The sequence below is a fragment of the Ochotona princeps genome, chromosome 23 (genome assembly GCF_030435755.1).
Source record: "Ochotona princeps isolate mOchPri1 chromosome 23, mOchPri1.hap1, whole genome shotgun sequence".
In the NCBI taxonomy this organism is placed as follows: domain Eukaryota; kingdom Metazoa; phylum Chordata; class Mammalia; order Lagomorpha; family Ochotonidae; genus Ochotona; species Ochotona princeps.
Window position 1 is genome coordinate 20,597,064 of NC_080854.1, and position 17,442 is coordinate 20,614,505.

The 17,442-nt window shown below is 43.8% G+C and overlaps 1 protein-coding gene across 1 annotated transcript in view; it reads right to left on the minus strand.

The window, feature by feature from the left end:
* The window catches only part of EGFLAM (EGF like, fibronectin type III and laminin G domains), a 99,021-nt gene that overhangs the window by 41,847 nt on the left and 39,732 nt on the right, over nucleotides 1-17,442 (minus strand). The window contains exons 5-8 of the mRNA XM_058680050.1: nucleotides 4,612-4,730; nucleotides 3,716-4,034; nucleotides 2,691-2,791; nucleotides 1,555-1,655 (exon numbers count right to left, since the gene is read on the minus strand). Coding sequence (XP_058536033.1) covers nucleotides 1,555-1,655; nucleotides 2,691-2,791; nucleotides 3,716-4,034; nucleotides 4,612-4,730 — 640 coding nt within the window. The remainder of the gene's footprint in view (nucleotides 1-1,554; nucleotides 1,656-2,690; nucleotides 2,792-3,715; nucleotides 4,035-4,611; nucleotides 4,731-17,442) is intronic.

The following is a 17,442-nucleotide window of genomic DNA, read 5'->3' on the forward strand; positions in this document are numbered from 1 at the left end:
CCAATAATGCCCAAGATGCTGAGAGTGTGTCCTTCCCTCCACGTACAGGATTCCTACAAGCGTGCATTGGCTGCATTGGATCCTGGTGATTAAGATTAAACTTTTAGGAATCAGATCATTTAGCAAAGGATGGAGCCCCTTTTTCTGACCTTAATGAAATGTTGAAAAGTCTTCTCCAACCTAACTACATTTTATGCCAAAATTGTAATTGAAAAAAATACAATAACAGTCAATATTTTTCTGGTGCTTGCTACCAGGACTTTTGTAACCACTGTTAATGAATAAATTTATTCGATCCTCAAGACAGGCCTGAGAGCAGACACAGGCAGGAGGAGGTTATTCATGGCAGGTCAGGCAGCAGCGGCTTGTGCCTTCAGGATGTCAGCTGCTGCACCATGGAGAAGGCCAAGGTTTCTGAGCACTGGCCATTGGCAGACAGGTGCTGGGGGTGCCTCTCAGCCATCTGTAAAACTTGGTTCCGTTGATGTCTGCACTGAAGCCAAATGTGGTTTCCAAAGCACGTTGGGGCACAAATGATCAGGGCAGAGCTGGGAAGCCAATGCTTACCACAGCCCTACGGGAAGATGGAATTGGAGTATGAGCCTCCATGAACCTCCTAGTCATGGGAGTGGGGGAGCATCTGGCCCACAGGCTATATATGGCCCATGGAATCACTTGGTTGGGCCCTGTCAAGGCAATGGCAGGCACAACTCAAAACTCAGTAAATGTATAGCTGATAAAATTTTAAGTTGGCCATTTTATATATGGCCTGTGAGTGATGCTATGGATATTCAAATGCCCTTGGCAGAAAAAAGTTTCTTCTCTCCTGCTGGGTCCTCCTTGCCTTCTGTGATATCAGTCCTATTTGCTACTAGGAACTTAGAAGAAACCCACCTGGGTGGAAACCTCTGGGTGGCAGGGAACTTCATCACTTTGAGATGGGGTCTGCAGCAGAGTCAGCACTCTGAGTGCTCAACCAGTTGCGGTGGCCAGCACTGCAGTACAACAGATTAAGCTTCCACCTGTGATGATCCTTGATGAGCACCAGTAGGAGTACCAGTTGCTCTGCTTCTGGTCCAGCTCCCTGCTGATGTACCTGAGAAAGCAGCAAGTCCTTGAGTCCCTAACACCCACGTGGGAGATTCAAATGGAGTCCTTGGCTCTGGCCTGGCCCAGATCTGCCTGTTGCAGCATTTGAAGGGTGAACCAGAAGATTTTTGTGTGTCTGTCATTCTTTCTCTCTCTCTCTCTCTCTCTCTCTCTCTCTCTCTCTCTCTCTCTCTCTCTCTGTAACTCTGCCTTTCAAATGAATAAATCTTAGAAGGATCAGTGGTTGTTGACTGAATGGAAGCTTCCAAAGTTCCCAAACTCAAGTTTCCAAGTTTCTGGGCAATTTTGGTTCTCCAATTCCTTAGTAAAGTGGCCCACGCTCATCTTCTCTCCAACATTCCTTTATACATTGGAATGTGCCCAGTATATATTTACTCACTGAATAAACATGTAAATATAATATAGGACAGTACAAAAAATGCCCAGGGCTTTTGCAGCAGTTACCTGAATTGGAGGGAACGTCGGATGATAGCCAGGGACATGAAATCACCCCTTCCGTGTTCATTCTCCCCGCAGTAGAGCAGCAAGCCGTCCTCCGCCTCTGCCTGTCATCGTACAAACAAAAGCTCCATGAACAATGAGCACCTCCCCCAACATAAAGCACCATCTGGAAGCCCCCATGAGGATGAAGCGTGAGCATTCTACTTGGAGATCCTAATGACAGAGGGGCAAACAGGTGGACTCTGATTCATTCCCAGGTATCCAGCCCCAGTTCACTTTCAGTAGACGGATTCCAACTGTGATGGAAACAGCGTGTGCAGAATAGCAATGAAGTGAGAGCAAGGGGCTACTCACTCCGACCTGCTCTTTCCATGGCTTTGTGGATGCACCTGCAGGGTGGCTGGAAGACCATCTGTGCAAAGACCACAGTCACGGAGAGAATACTGCTTGCACTCATTAATTCTGTGCTCACAAAGAGCACTCCTTTTTCTTTATTCTTTTTCCTGCACCTTTTCTCCTCTGGGCAGGCATGCAAATTTGCTCCTTCCCCTCCTTCAGGAGGACAGGATGCTAAAAACAAGCCAGTAGATTGCCAAGCTCATTGTCTCCCCAAGCACAGGTCATTTATTAGAGTCAACATTGTGGGACTACATAGTAAGGGACCCACTAGGACCCCAAGAGAACTGGTTTCAAAGCTTGCAAACACTTTTGTTTCTTGGAGATATTCTTCAAGTTGAAACCAGTCATTGAATTCCGGTTTCGATCAGAGAGTATCCACAGGACTCTTGTGATATGCCAAGCACACAGTTTGGGCATGTGTTCAGTGATAGCCATGGTGATGACGGCGGAGACTGGGCACCTTTGAAAGGGGATTTGCTAATGGGGGTGCATTACTTCTTCTGAAGCTGTGGCATGGGGGCAGTCCCTGGTATAAGCAACATGCTCGCTGAAAAGTTTCAGGCCAGGCAGAACCAGCCCTCCTGTTGCATTCTTGTCTGAGTGCCAGTGCCCATTGCTCCCGCTGCCCTGTGGGTCACTGTGAGAGCAGGCTCCCTTGGCCCTGTCCCCTGCCTTCTCTCTCCCTCCGCCCCTCCATTTTGATGTAGCATGTTGTTGCATGAAGAGACAATCCCTCTTACCCTAAATTCAAGAGTAATTTGAAATGCCTGATAGGAATTCTTCAGGGGCTCGAACGTGACATAGGAGTGGCCAAAAAACTGAGGGTACTGTATAGCAATATCTGAAAAGCAAAAAGAAGACACACCAACATGTTGCTTCCTCATTTCCTCAAAAGCAAAAATCAACATCCACCCTTGCCTGGCTAGCATCCAGGGAAACCTGCTCATCTGTTAACTCAGCTCTCTCTTTTGCTCCATGTCCCACCTACTATTCTCACTCTTGAGAAGTTGGAGCTTCTGAAATACTTAGAAAGTATACTTAGAAAGTTAGAGTTTTGGACATTGGCATTTGCTTCCCAAAAGAGAATCAATGGCTTTCGATGCCCCTCGCTGCTTTCCAGCTATGTATATGTGTCTTGTCAGCTGGCCTAAGTATTATCCTCCTAAAATGTTGTGCACATATTGTAGCTGCAGTGTCAGAATAGATGTGAGAACAGAAAAGCCCAGCATCCCCAAGACTGCTCGCTTGACAGACAAAGTCATCGGACTGCTGGGGCTGGTATCCAAGTGCAGGTTAAACCACCAGCTGGCATGCCAGCATCCCATAGGAGAGCCTGTTGGAGTCCAGGATGCTCCACTTCCAATCTCATTCCCGCTAATGTGCCTGGGAAAGCAGTGGAGGATAGCCCGTGAGCATGGGCCCTTTCTGTTCATGTGGGAGACGCTGATGGAGTTTCTGACTCTCCTGGTTTATGCTTGGTTCCGTTTCAGCCATTTTGGCTATCTGGGGAAGTGAATCAGCAATGGAAGATCTCTCTGTCTTTCAAATAAAAAAATTAATAAAAATTTAAAAAATATATACACAGGGCTGCCAATTAATGAGAAGTCATGAAAGCTACCTCACAATTTGGCCTGTGCAATAAACTTACTGACAGATACAGAAGGACGGGATCATCATTCAAAAAGGAACCATACAGACTACAGACTCCCCCCTGCCTTCCAGCCTGGCTACCACCACCATGCTCTCCCCTCCCCCAAGCACCTACCTTCAGAGCAGCTCTCCCCACCTTTACCCAGGTGGCAGTGGCATCGTGCGCCCCCCCAGGTGTAGTCATTAACGCAGAAACTGTTGCTGGAGCATAGGACGTCATCACAAGACATGTCAAACAGCCTGGACATCACGGCCACGCTGTCCTTCCTCTTCTTCCCTACCGGAGTGGGTCTGGGGGCCCCAGTGGGTGTGGGGAGAGAGGCGGAGGTAGGAGGGACAAGCCTAGGAACGGCCTTGGGATTAGCAAGAGGTGCATTCTGCTTTTCCACCGCGAGTTTCTTGTTCCCTCCCTTGGTAGCAGGAAGTGGTTTAACCTAGAGTCGGAAAAGGGAAGTGTTCACGTACAGAGTGGTAACAAGTTGGCTCTACTTGTAGTTACTGGTAAATAGTTGAAGCTATGTTTACTATCGATACTTGCAAAAACCCTGAGTGCAGATGGGACAAATGGCATTGATCCAAGCTTAGGCAGGAAGAAGCTGAGGCCCCGAGATCTTAAGCTGCTTGCTCTGTATTCTTCTGAAAGAATGCTGCAGCATTTCCTCTCCCTGCAGTCACACAGGTGTGTTGCTTTGTCAAGAGGTGGATCCTGTTTGTGTCACACCTGGTTCCATAACATGCCACTTGGTGGGAAATCTAAGTAGGGTTTTCCTTCCAGATGGTGAGGATCATAGGCAGGGATTGTTCATGTCTCCATAGAACCTCAGTATGTTAGGTACTTCCCCTCTACTAATGAATGATTACCTGGAGCCTTGTAGTCTGAACAAATGAAAGCTAACGGCAAATGGTCTAGTGTAAGTGTTAAGCAAAATGTTCACAGTCTACTGGCTAAATTGCCTTGTTTGGCAAGGCAACAAGAACAGCCTGGGTTTTACCAACAGAGACAGTGGTTACCTCTTCGAAGGAAATATCCAAATCTAAGTCATCTTCGAATTCGTCTTCATCGTCATCGCTGATTCCCATGTCCGTGATATAACGGGGTCCGTAGTGGCCACTGCCCGCTTGCTCGGTGCCTTCACGGACAAAAGCAACACAACTCCGGTGAGCATTTGTTTAATGCAGCTACAGACACGGGTGTGGCTAATGGGTCACGGTGTGCTAGACACACACAAAGAATTCCACCAAAATGAAGCAGCACCAGTGACAAAAAAAAATGAAGTTTCCTCGCACATGAAATTAAGGCACATGCCAGTGAATATGAGAAAGAACTACCATTCTGTACTGCAGACCGGCAAAGACATGAGCCAGGCAAAACAAAAATAATACTGTGGACAGGACCAATGGGGACTCTTAGACAGATGTTAGCTGAGAGAACTGATACTTCGACATAATTAGTAAAGCAGAAAATGATTATAGCATTGAACCCAGAAATTACATCCCACTCTTGCACGTGTGCACCCAGAGGCAGGTGCAAAACCAGTTCATTAACACCAGCATTGGCAATAGCAAAAAGTGCCCAAATATTTGCTGTTCACAGGAACAACCAACAGCGCAAATGTCCATCACCACAGCATGAGTAAGTGAATCACGCTACATCTATGGAACTACACATCAGGGGAAATGAAATGAATGAGCGTGTGATGTGTCACATGGCTTCAAGTCACATGATACCATGCAAAAAATTCCAACTCCTAAAAGATCACACACCCAGTTGGATGCCACTTATATAAAAATCAACAGAAAGTAAATGTCTTATTTAGGGTTATATATATATATATAATTTAGGGATATATATATATATATACACATACATACATACATATATATAAATAATGATTCATGGCAGGTGGTGGCCTTTCAAAGCCTTTCATGGCACACTCCCATCCCTCACTATAGCACACTTGGGTGGGCACAGGCTAGCCCTACACTCATCATTTCATGCCCCAGTTTTTAGGTCAGGGCTGACTCCGGCAGCTGAGGGCAGGTTGCTGATGCCCATCAGATATCACTCCAGGGGCTCAGGCACACCTTGGTGGAGGTATGATAGCATAGTGCAGGTGATGTTCTCACTTCCTCATGTCAATTCCCCACAGTTTTATTCAAAACGGCTCCCTTGTCAGCTGGCGTTCGAGCCTGTCACTGCCACCTGTGCACTTGGACGCAGGTTCTGCCTTGCGTTCTCTCCAGCTGCCTGCTTGCAACGCAGCCATGCCAACTGTCTTCACACAACCAGCCCTAGAGGACAGCACCTTCCTTTCATCTCTCTCCATCTGTCTATCTTCCTGTCCTTGTTCTCTCCCTCCTTCTTCCTTCTGTCCTTTGCTCACTCTCCATTTCTCTCCTGTATTCAGAATCGCTGGACTTCATAAGAAAGAATCCATTGGGAAAAAGAATGATAAAATGCGTACATAGAGAGCTGGTCTTTGCCTTCAGCTGGTACTTCTCTCTACTTCCAGGGAGTTTCCCCTTGCCTTGTGCATATTCTTGACATTCTTGTACATATCCTCATCAATGTCCAGATCCTCCATCTTTGTCTTACGGCATGCCACCTGACGTGCTACCTCCAGTGTCCCACAAGGTACAGTCCGTCTCCCTGGTCTAGGGATCTCCATGACAATACCTCTTTTGCATCCATCACCATTTTTTATGCAAACCTACCGTCTCTCTCCTTGTTATCTTTGGCCATTTAACATGGTTACATTTATAAGCTTTTCAATAATCTTGCAATATAAATATGATTAATCGCAATTTGTAGATAAGTAATCTGAGGTTAAGAAGGATTAAACAATTTAAAATCAATGACTTAGTAATTGGCCAAGCTTAACTCAAATCCAAGGTCTATCTGGTGACTTCTCTCCCAGTAGTCGAGAAAAGACAACACTGTGGAAGAAGAGCGAGCCTGGGAAGTGCAAAATGAACACACACGCATCACTCAGTGGAATTCTTTACATCTTGTTTCTATTAGTCCTCACAACAATCTTATGAAATTGGCGTTATTGTCCCCATTTTGCCAGGTGGAGATACAAACTTAGAAAGATGAAATAACCTTCTCAAAAACATGGAGATGGAAATGTAAGAGTGTTTCCTTGGTCTCTCTTTTGGGTTACTTATTAACTCCAAATTGTATTTGCAACTTTATTCTTTTTCCTTACAAAAGCCACAGTACAGTGAAATTGTGTGTGTCCTGAATATATCTTGGCCAATACTCTGCTCCACACTATCGTCTTGTTCCTTTCGCTATCTCCCTACATATGTCTTGCCTGTCCTACCCATTGGCATGGATTCTACAGAGATAAAGTGGAAGGGGGATCACCAAAAGACCAAAATCTTGTGATAATGTAGAGACTATTACACCCTTCTGGGAGACAAGATCAGGGTAGGGCATTCCTTCCTCTCCTGGAATAGGGTGATCCATTCATGGATACATGCTGAAGCTGCCAGCCTTTGATGAAATGAACAGATGTGTTCAATGGTATGTGCGTCTTCTGAATTCCCTACCTGAGGATGTTGCCCTTGCATTTCCAAACTCAATTCTGAACCCTGTGACAGTAGGAACCACATCTTAGATTTCTTGAAATTCCTACTCTTCTTTTTACCAATATTTTTCGCATATACACCAAAGGTGCACACACACACACACACATACATACACACACTCTATCAGGTGGAGGAGGGACTCCCAACAACATCAAACTATGGTGTGACTGTCCTCAGCTAGGCCTATTTAAGAGGGGAGGTTTCTGCAGAGGAAAAGTGAGGCTCTGCCCCTCAATCCAAAGACAGTCCCCAACCCCCTGCCAAAAAGTCTTCTGATCCCGTGCCTTTCACAGAATTAGAAGTTTGCGGCTGAACAAGATCATAAGTGCCATCTGTCCAACTGTCACGGTTTATAGATGTGGAAACTAAAGCCATGCAATTCTCTTCAAACCAACATCATGCATCTCACAGGAAGAAGAGCCTGAAGTATAACCAGATCACATGACCCTTCCAAATACCTTACCATGCATGCATTTTGGAACTAAAAAGAAGAAGATACTTCACCAAGAAGAACCCAGGACCTAAAGAACTTGGTGGAGGAATGGAGATGCCCTTATCTTGGGAGTGATTTCTTGGAGAAAAGGGTCACGGATACATTGCTATGAGATGATGTCATGATTACAATGGATAACTGACAACGAGCAGCCAGCTTTGTGGTGCAAGGGGCTAAGCCACCACTGTTGAAGCTAGCAGCTCACACTGGAATAGTTGTCTATCCAAGCTGCTGCATTTCTGATTCAGCTTCTGGTTGAAATAGAAGAAGATGCCCCATGTATTTGGGCCCCAGTCATCCATGTGGCAGTCCAGGAGGGAGTTCCTGGCTCCCAACTCTGGCCTGGTCTCAATCTGACAATCATAGACAATGGAGAACAACAGTGGGTGAAGGATTACTCTCCCACTCTGTGTAACTTTGCCTTTCTAATAATAACTAAATAAATAAGTAAATAATCTTTAAAAATAAAAATCCAGATTAACTGCTCACTTAGTAAGTTAAGACACATATTATTCCATTGATACAGTCCTTTGATTTTCACAAAAATATGTCTGAAATCAGAGGTCACTCAGTTTCAGGAAGGAAAACATAAAATGGAGGTAGAGAAAGGGATCACAGAATTTTAAGGACTTAGAGTCAAAGAACTTGTAGTGTTTGTGGAAGACTTAGAGATCAACTGGTATCCCCAGTCCATTTCACAGAGCAATCAACTGAGGCTCAGAGTCTGTGTGACAAACCTGGAGTGACAGAGAGCTCATTGTAGCAAAGCTGACCTGCAAACCTGGATTAATGGTGGTATACTCCAGGATCTTCCCAGCACTCCAAACTGTCTCTCCTAACAATGTTGGCTACAAGTCATTTACTAATTCAAGGAAAGACATAAGCCCAAAGAGGACCAGACCCAGCACGACTCAAAGAAACCTAAATTAAAGTTCACTGCTCATTCCCTGACAACCCATCACCTCAGATCTCAAATCCATGGCGTACATAACAATTTCACCAGTGCTATTTCTGAGTTAGCACAGGACGTACAGTTCAAGGCAGTGATAAGAATTCTCCCAGGAGCCTGGGGTTATTGTAATTAAACAGCATAACTTATCTCTTTCTACTTGGCACTTGGTTAATTAGGAAATGAGAACATTAAAAGGGAGACATTTATTAGAACTGGAATAATCAGGCCACTAACTGAATGCAAAACAAGTTCCTGGGTTGATCCATTACAGGGAAAAACCAATAAACAATATGTAAATTCTGGTTAGTAGATTAAAAGAGAACTTCTGTCTTAGAAAACCTAGTATGTTTGCTTTATTTTGAGCAGCATGAGTTTCCTATAAATCATGAGTTTCTTGGATATAAAAATAGGAGATTCTTGGAAATATCTCTGGTCATGGAATCCAACTGACTGCCAGAAGGCTACATAACCCGGGTCCCTTCATCTCTGGGTCACAGCATTTCCAAGCTAACAAGGAACAGGATTGGACTGATGAAGTCCGAGCTCTTTCCCAGCACTAACATTCTCTGATCCCAGAATTCACACTTGACTTAGAGTGATCGCAAGTATTCGTTGCATCAAGCAAAATTTGGAAAAGGAATCACTAGATAATTTTACTTACATGGAAAAAAACAGAAACAGTGCAGCCTGGGAGTCAGCTGCTCTGAGGATTGTAGCTGTGAGTCCAGACGACAGATTCACCAGAAGATGCACGTTAGCGTCATGTAGCACAGCCCCTCTTCAATCAACGGGACTGGGTTGTACACTGAGCCTTGTATTCTTTTTTTTTAAGGATTTTTTTAAAAAAAGATTTATTTATTTTTTTGGAAAATCAGACATACAAAGAAGAGGAGAGACAGAGAGGTATACCTCCATCCAATGATTTATTCCTCAAGTGGCCACAATGACCAGAGCTGGGCCAATCTGAAGCCAAAAGCTGGGAGCCTCCTCCAGGTCTCCCACATAGGTGCAGGGTCCCAAGGCTTTGGGCCATCCTCAGCTGCTTCCCAGGCCACGAGCAGGGAACTGGATGGGAAGCAGGCCACTGGGATTAGAACTGGCATCCATATGGGATCCCAGTGCATGCAAAATGAGGACTTTAGCCACTAGGCTATCATGCTTGGCCCCCTTTTATTTTTTTTTAAAAGGCAGGTTTACAGAAAGAAGGAGAGACACTGAGAAATGTTTTTTATCTGCTGGCTTACTCCCCAAATAGCTGCAAAGCCAGGAGCCAGAAGCTTCTTCCAGGACTCCCACATTGGTGCAGGGTCCCAAGGACTTGGGCCATGCTCCACTGCCTTCCCAGGCACATTATTTTTTTAGTATTATTATTTCATTTTATGACACAGCTCCATAGGCTCTAGGATTCCCCCTAACTCCTCCCCAGGCCCTCCCCCACATTGATTCCCTCCATATTATTACAGTAGCACAGCTCGTAAACAGTCCTCATTCCATCATTGCGGGCATGGACCAGGCAGAGTCCAGCATCTTATTGTCAAGATAAATTCACCAGTTTCATTGGGAAACCATCTTTGATCTGAAAGTAATGGCAGAATATCCTCCCCTCAAATGAAAAGCCACAACACAAATTCAACAACAGAAAGAAAAATGGAAATTTACAACATCATGAAGTTCACTAATATGTTACTGAATGACCAATGTGCTAGAAAATGCAAGTTCTCAACTACCTCCTGTAACTACTTCATTGACATCTCCATTTTAGTTTATACATAATCGACTGCTGTAAGCCTTAAAATGGTTGTAGGGTACTATTCAGCTGTCTTGTGTTTTTTTTTTTCATATTTATATTTAGCAACTTATAGTATTCAAGCCAGATTTTACTGAGTTTAGTGAATTTTAGGATAATCCAAGCAGGCTTATAATCTAACAAGCCATACATTAACGACTGAGGAACAGTTTTAAGAGGGATGCACATCAAGCTCCCTGGCAATAAGGGAAATCCAAATTAAAACATCAATGAGATACCACCTAACGCCAGTAAGGGTGGCCCACATGAAAAACACCAACAACACTTGCTGGCGAGGTTGCGGGGAAAAAGGAACCCTACTCCACTGCTGGTGGGGCTGCAGATTGGTACAGCCTCTATGGCAATCAGTATGGAGAATATTCAAACAACTCAAAATCGACATACCGTATGACCCAGCTATAGCACTCCTAGGAATATATCCAGAACACCTGTTTTATGAGAAACCAACATGCACTCCTATGTTCATAGCAGCACAATCAGTAATTGCAAAAACATGGAAACAACCAAAATGCCCATCAACAGAGGATTGGATAAGAAAGCTATGGTTCATCTGCTCCATGGAATACTACTCAGCTATTGAAAAAAACAAAATGCAGTTCTTTGTGGCCAAATGGGCCAAACGGGCCAAACTGGAAACCATAATGCTAAGGGAAATGAACCAATCCCCAAAGGTTAGATACCACATGTTTGCCTTAATTTAATATGATATGATGTTAAGCATATCATGTTATGTTATGGATATTATGTCATTTGTAGTATATTAACTAAAATTGAACTGTGAATGGGGGGTCACAGAAAGTGGTTAAGAAATCGCATTTATTTTTAACATGTTGACTGCTCAATACCATGTCAATTAATTCCATAATGATGTTAATTGTTGCAGATGGTATATTAGTGCTTTTATTTGACCGGGAAGATACTCTACTGACTCTGCCCTCAGACCAGAGAGGGTCTTCCCAATAAGTAGATGGACTTGTCTGGACTATGGGATGTTGGACTCTATGCTCGGCAAATACTTGCAGGGAGGGAATTTCAACTAAACTTGAACTATGGTTATGCAGCGGGGTGGAGGAACCCACCATGGGGGGAGGGTGGGGGGGAGAATCCCAGATTCTATGTAATTACAACACAATGTAATTAATGAATAAATTTAATTAAAAAAAAGAGGGATGCACAGAGAAATCTTCAATAACTTAGTTAGTGAGGAGTAACTGATCTTTGTATCCTACCTAGCGAGGTATATCCCCACGTAGTGATGCAGAATTGGGGCACTGTCTTGCTGCAGTGCTCAGCGACTGGCTGGTTGGTGGAACAATGACAGATCAGACCCAGGGCCTGAGTCTCTGACAATCTCAATGAACCCTTTGTGGTTTGGTCAAGTGCTTGAGCCTCATCTCACATCCATGTCTGTCTTTCACCCTACACCAGCCACACTGATTCTTCCTTTAGTTTTGTTGATAACTCATGCTATCTTCTGCCTCGGGGTATCTGCACCTGCTAGTCCCTATGCTTCCAAATACCTGTCACTGCCCAATCCCTTGACTCTTAACTTTTTTACACCTGGGCTCAAAATCACTCTCATAGGGATGCCTTGTTTGTACTCCAGTTAAGATCTCATGTCCTTCCTGTTCTTCTCATGTCTTCCTCCTGTAGAACCTTGAGTTTGCAACTGTATGCTTACAGTGTGATGATTTCATGAATGTAACTCTCTTGCCAGACTGTAAAATCCTTAGGAAAGCAATATGATCTATTTTGGTTTCCATTGTACAATCAACACCTGGCTCACTCCTGGCGCACTGCAGGAACTCACACAACGCAGGAAAATCAAGAAAAACTTTCTACAGGATTAGGAATAATGAAAGTGCATAAAAAGCAGCAGGCAGCTGGGTTTTTTCACAGAAATCCAACCACAAGAAGCATGCTAAGAATCTAAACTCTACCAAGAATCCGTTCGAGGATCTTAAGCAAAATGTTGTATAGCTTAAAGGCAAGTGGCAGACTGTTGGAGATGAACATTGTCTTGGGCAGTGAAGGTGGGTTTGGTGAGTGGAACCGCAGCACCTCATGCATGACCAGTGGGAATAGATGATGATCAAACTATAATGTTAGATCCCTTTTTGGGAAATATTGCAAACAGGTATTTGTGCCAAGTGGTTAAGTTACAAAGCCTGGCTGTGTTCCCAGGGGCCACAGCCTTATGGCAGAATGAACCTACTGGTGTGTGTGTGTGTGTGTGTGTGTGTGTGTGTGTGTGTGTGTGTGTGTGTGTGTGTTTGTGTGTGTGCACGTGCGTGTTTCTATGGTAGTTGGGAAGGGAGGCCTGGGAGAGAGCAGCTCTCAGGACCTGTTACGGGCAGAAAAGTTTGCTCTTTTCTGCTCATCATGCTTCACAAAACTCGCTCTTTGACCCTAGTCCAAGCACAGCACTGTAGGCACCAACTGACTTCTAGAGCTCTGGTTTCAAAGCTTCCACCAGCACAGAGCTCCAGGGGTCCCCGCCTCCGGGAGAGCTTAAACCAGTCATTCCAGCACAAGTTGCATTTTCTTCCCTTAGAGGCCCCCCTTCTACAGTTAGTGGGACTGTGGGATGTTCCCAAGATGGCCAGAAGCCAAGGTGTTCTGCACCTGCTCACGGAAGGGCTGAAGAGACACTGGGTAATGTGAGAGCTGGCTGTGAACACAGCAGGTAAACCTGAGGCCCTATTTTATTTTTTTCATGGTATGTTGGAAATCTCACACTTAAAGTCTTTGAAACTTCAGAGAATAATGAATGGCAAATTTTGAGCCACCTTCTGTAGTTATACTTCAGGTGTGGAGGTGGTAAACACAGGCAATTCATATATCCCAAATGGCTGAAATTGTGGTTAGCATCAAGATTTCAGTGTTATGTATGTATACAGCAGGCACACATTATGAATTTGTTAAATACGGGAGTAAGTAAATGGATGTTCCTTGCGAGAGCCAAATCTTTTTCACACGGACTCTGCTCATGATAAATGCAATAGTAAGTTTTTGTTGAAAACCCCAACTGAAAAATGGAGGATGCCCTAAGTATCTAAGTCATTTTCACTGAGTTGGGTAGCAATTATGAACTGCCTGTCACTGGCAGAAAACTACTCTCCGCAGGGCCAGGAGACATTGAAAGTAATCTCTCCCCATTCTTTCTCTCCCACGTGCATGTCACGCTCCCATCTCTGCTTCTATGGGATAATTTGGCAGTGCTTCAGTTGACTGACTTTGTAATTCCACTGATAGGAAAATATCCTAAGAGTAAAAGTGGTTGTTATCATTTAATTTTTTAAAAAAAAGTTAATTGAAAGTGACATGTCTGTGAGATGACTTGGTATTTAAGTAAAAAATTCAGTGCTCTTCACACGCACAGAGTGGACTGAAGGGTGAACAGGAGGCTACCGGAAAAGAGTGCGCCATGAATGTTGCACAGTGGCTCCAGCTTACAGGAAGACAGAACTGGGATGGCCGGCGGATGGCTGTGAGGTTGAGGGAAGCCTGTCTGTGGATACGGAATCATGCTTGCATGCCAAAGGCAATAATTCAGTTATAAAGATTAGATTGTCAGGTGGATTTAGGAGTGCCAGAAAAAGTCACTCAGCACACAAGGATGTTCCGGTCTGCAACGGATTGCATATAGCGCAGTGAAACTGAAACGGTCCCATGGCTCAATGACACTGGCTGCTGTCACACTGTAGCACACCACACTCCTCACATGTTGTGGTGTCGCTGGGTTCTATTCTGTGCTGTCAGTCACATACAAGAATGGCCCATCCAGTTTGGTACAGTATGCACCACTCAACCATGATAAATGCCAGCTACTGGCTTATGAAGTTGCTGCACTCTACTTTGTAGCCACTGTTTTAGGATGTACTCTTTTTGCTTACAAAATTCATTTTGCGGTGAAGCTGTCTGTCACGTCCCTGCAGCAGCAGTCTCGGGCACTGTGTTTTCTGCATCTCTTGCCTGTATCTGGAGGCTACAGTGAGTGACTGGCCTACGCCATTCAGGTGTGCATAAGTGAATGTTCCGAGGTTTTCACAAGGAAGCAATGGCCCAGCAATGCCATGTCTCAGAACCATTGACAGGTGAAGTCCTGCACGACTACCGTGGCTCACTTCAGGAGGGGCCTCAGCTCAAATCTCGCAGTTGGGGACCATGACCTAAAACAGGGACACTGACATGCCCGAGAGAGGGGAGATGAGGTCATAACCTACTAGGCAGGAGATACAATATCTTAAACTCTGAATGGGTTTCCGTGGTTCTAAAAGTGGCTTCATATTTGGCCAACATCCATGCTTCCAATCTCTCTTAAGTATTCTGATGAACAAAGTGTTCAACCTGGAGGTACTCACAACCTCTCTCCCTCCCTCCCTCCTGTAAGACAAAGCACTGGGAAGAACTGTCAGCCCAGAAATCTGTATTCAGTGAGCCGACTGAACCACAGCGGGGGTGAAACCAAAAGGTGACGACAAAGCCTGCGAGAGGCTTTATCCAAAAGTTAGTTCAAGCAAACAGGCAGAAGGAAAGAATAATATTCAACGAGTTGTGGGCAAGGAAACAAGTTAATGTATGGAAAAGTCTAAACAAGCAACTAAATACATGCCTAAATGTGTGGCTATTAAAAACATGATGGAAAAAAAAAACACTGAAAACTAATGTTCCAGGGGAAGAACTGACATACAGATGAAATCCCGGTCTTTTCCTGGCTTTGGAGGCCAATGCGGATGACTGTTGAGGGCAGACAGTAAATAAGAGAAAGCATATTTCATCCTCACAAAGGAGCCATTAGAGATAAGAAAATACAGTCACTCCTACAGAAAATAGCAAAACAAAAGTGGAAGCAAAGATCCTCCATTTAAGAAGTTGGGAAAAGTTAAGCAAAAAAAACCCCCACAAAATTGCAGAAATATGTAAAACACACCGACAATTATAACATCGTCAAGGGTAAGAAACTGGTTGTTTAAAGGACAGTACTTTGTCAGACTGGACTTTGAAAGTTTGAGCCACATCATAGTTCCAGCAAGCACCTAAAAGGTGACGCAAAAAGATCAACAGTGAAACAATGTCGTAGATATTCCAGGCAACAGCAAGCTGGTGTACCTGTGCTCTCACTGGGCAGGCCAGGCCTCAAGGAAAAAAGGAAGAAACATCATTAATGAACAACGTGGCTATGAAATATGGATTAAAAGAATCGTCAGGAATATAAAATGATCTTAAAAGTCTAGGTACCAGTATTACAACTGCACATATATATCAAGAGAAAAACTGCGAGAAGTGCAATTGAGATACTGTGGGCACTTTTAAATGCATTTCTCTTAATGATTGATAGATCAAACTGATACAAAATTAGCAAGGATCTGTAAGACTTGAACGATGATACTGAAAATCCTGATCAAAGAAATTTAAACAGACTGCAAGTGTAGGGACTTGGCAATGAATCTGATAAAAGGTATAAAGGACTTTTAAGGAGAAAAGGCTTAAAGTGCACTACGACTTTGAAGGTGATCCAAATGAGATGAAACACGGACACGATGGTGTGATTGTAGAGCAGAAAGGCATCGGCTCTTCCGAAATTAACTTATGTAGTCAATACAAATCTAATTTTAACTCTCAAGGTATTTCTGATTTTTAAAATCCCAACCAAGTTTTTCATGAAACAGAATGACTTGTTCCGGAATTTCCACTGAAGGACAAAGAATCCAGGAAAGAAAGACAGGAAATTGTGAAGAAATGTAAGGAGGACTAGAGAGATCTACCGGAAGGATCTGCTTCGTCAAGGGAAGAGCCAACACTGATCCTGAAGTGGGGCGGGGCGGAAGCTGGTAGAACTCGGGAGCAGATGCGGAAATGTAGCGACAGCAGAGATATCAGACACACAAATGGGAGACAGGCGTGGGGGACACTGGTCCTCCGGGGGCGATAAAACACTAAGCTAGGTTCTCTGCATCTCTAAGAGTAAAGTTGAGCTACATTTAAATCTCTACACACGAAAGGGAAAACTTGAAAACTTTTAGAATAAATTGTAGGTTATTTCACTATGATTTTGGAAAAATGAAATAGTGTAAGAAATAGGAAGTATGAACCACAAAGGAAAATACTGACGTGTTTAATTACATTAGAGTAAAATACTTCTATCCAGTAATTGCTACCATAACTCAGGTGAAAGCTGTCACAGACTAGCAGAAGACATTTACAATGCATATTACTGAGTAAGGATTACTTATCAATCATGCATAGATAACATTTATTAAATATATTTTATTAGCATACAACCGTATTCCAACAGATATTTACTAAGTAGGTGAATATATCGATAAAAATGAACAGATCATATAAGTAGTTGATTTACAGGATGCTATGAATGACACCGAACCTCATTAGAAATGGAGAAGTGTAAATCCAAACGGTAACAGTGTATCATTTTATGGTCATCAGACAGATCTGATCTAAAAGTCTGGTAATACAAGTGTTGGAAGGATGTGGAACAAGAGCCCTGGAGGCATGGCTTCTTACCAACTTCAGCTCAGCAGAGCTGCCGCCCAGCACTGCTACCTCCACGCACACATGTCCAAGAAGGCACGTGTGAGACTGCTCATCGCAAACGTGCTCGCCATCACAAAAACGGAAACTTCAATGTCTAACAACAAAGCAACTGAGGAGTAAGTTATTCACATGGTATAACCCCTTACAGCAATAAAACTTGGGGAGAGGAGAGATTATAGGGGGAGTTAGTTGCACAAAGAAGCTTGCCACATCATACTGTTTATAAGAAATGCTGAAACATTCAAAACACCACCATGCTGTTTACCAGTACATATATTTGTTATATATACTTGTTAGTGAAAGAATTAAAACTTTTACGGGGAATCACAAACATGAATTGCAAGCTTCTCTCATAAAGATGGAAGGGAATAACGTTGGGAAGTACTTGGGGGTAGCCCCAATTGCTGAGAAAGCTCCTGTAGCCCCCAGAACAAAGGTATT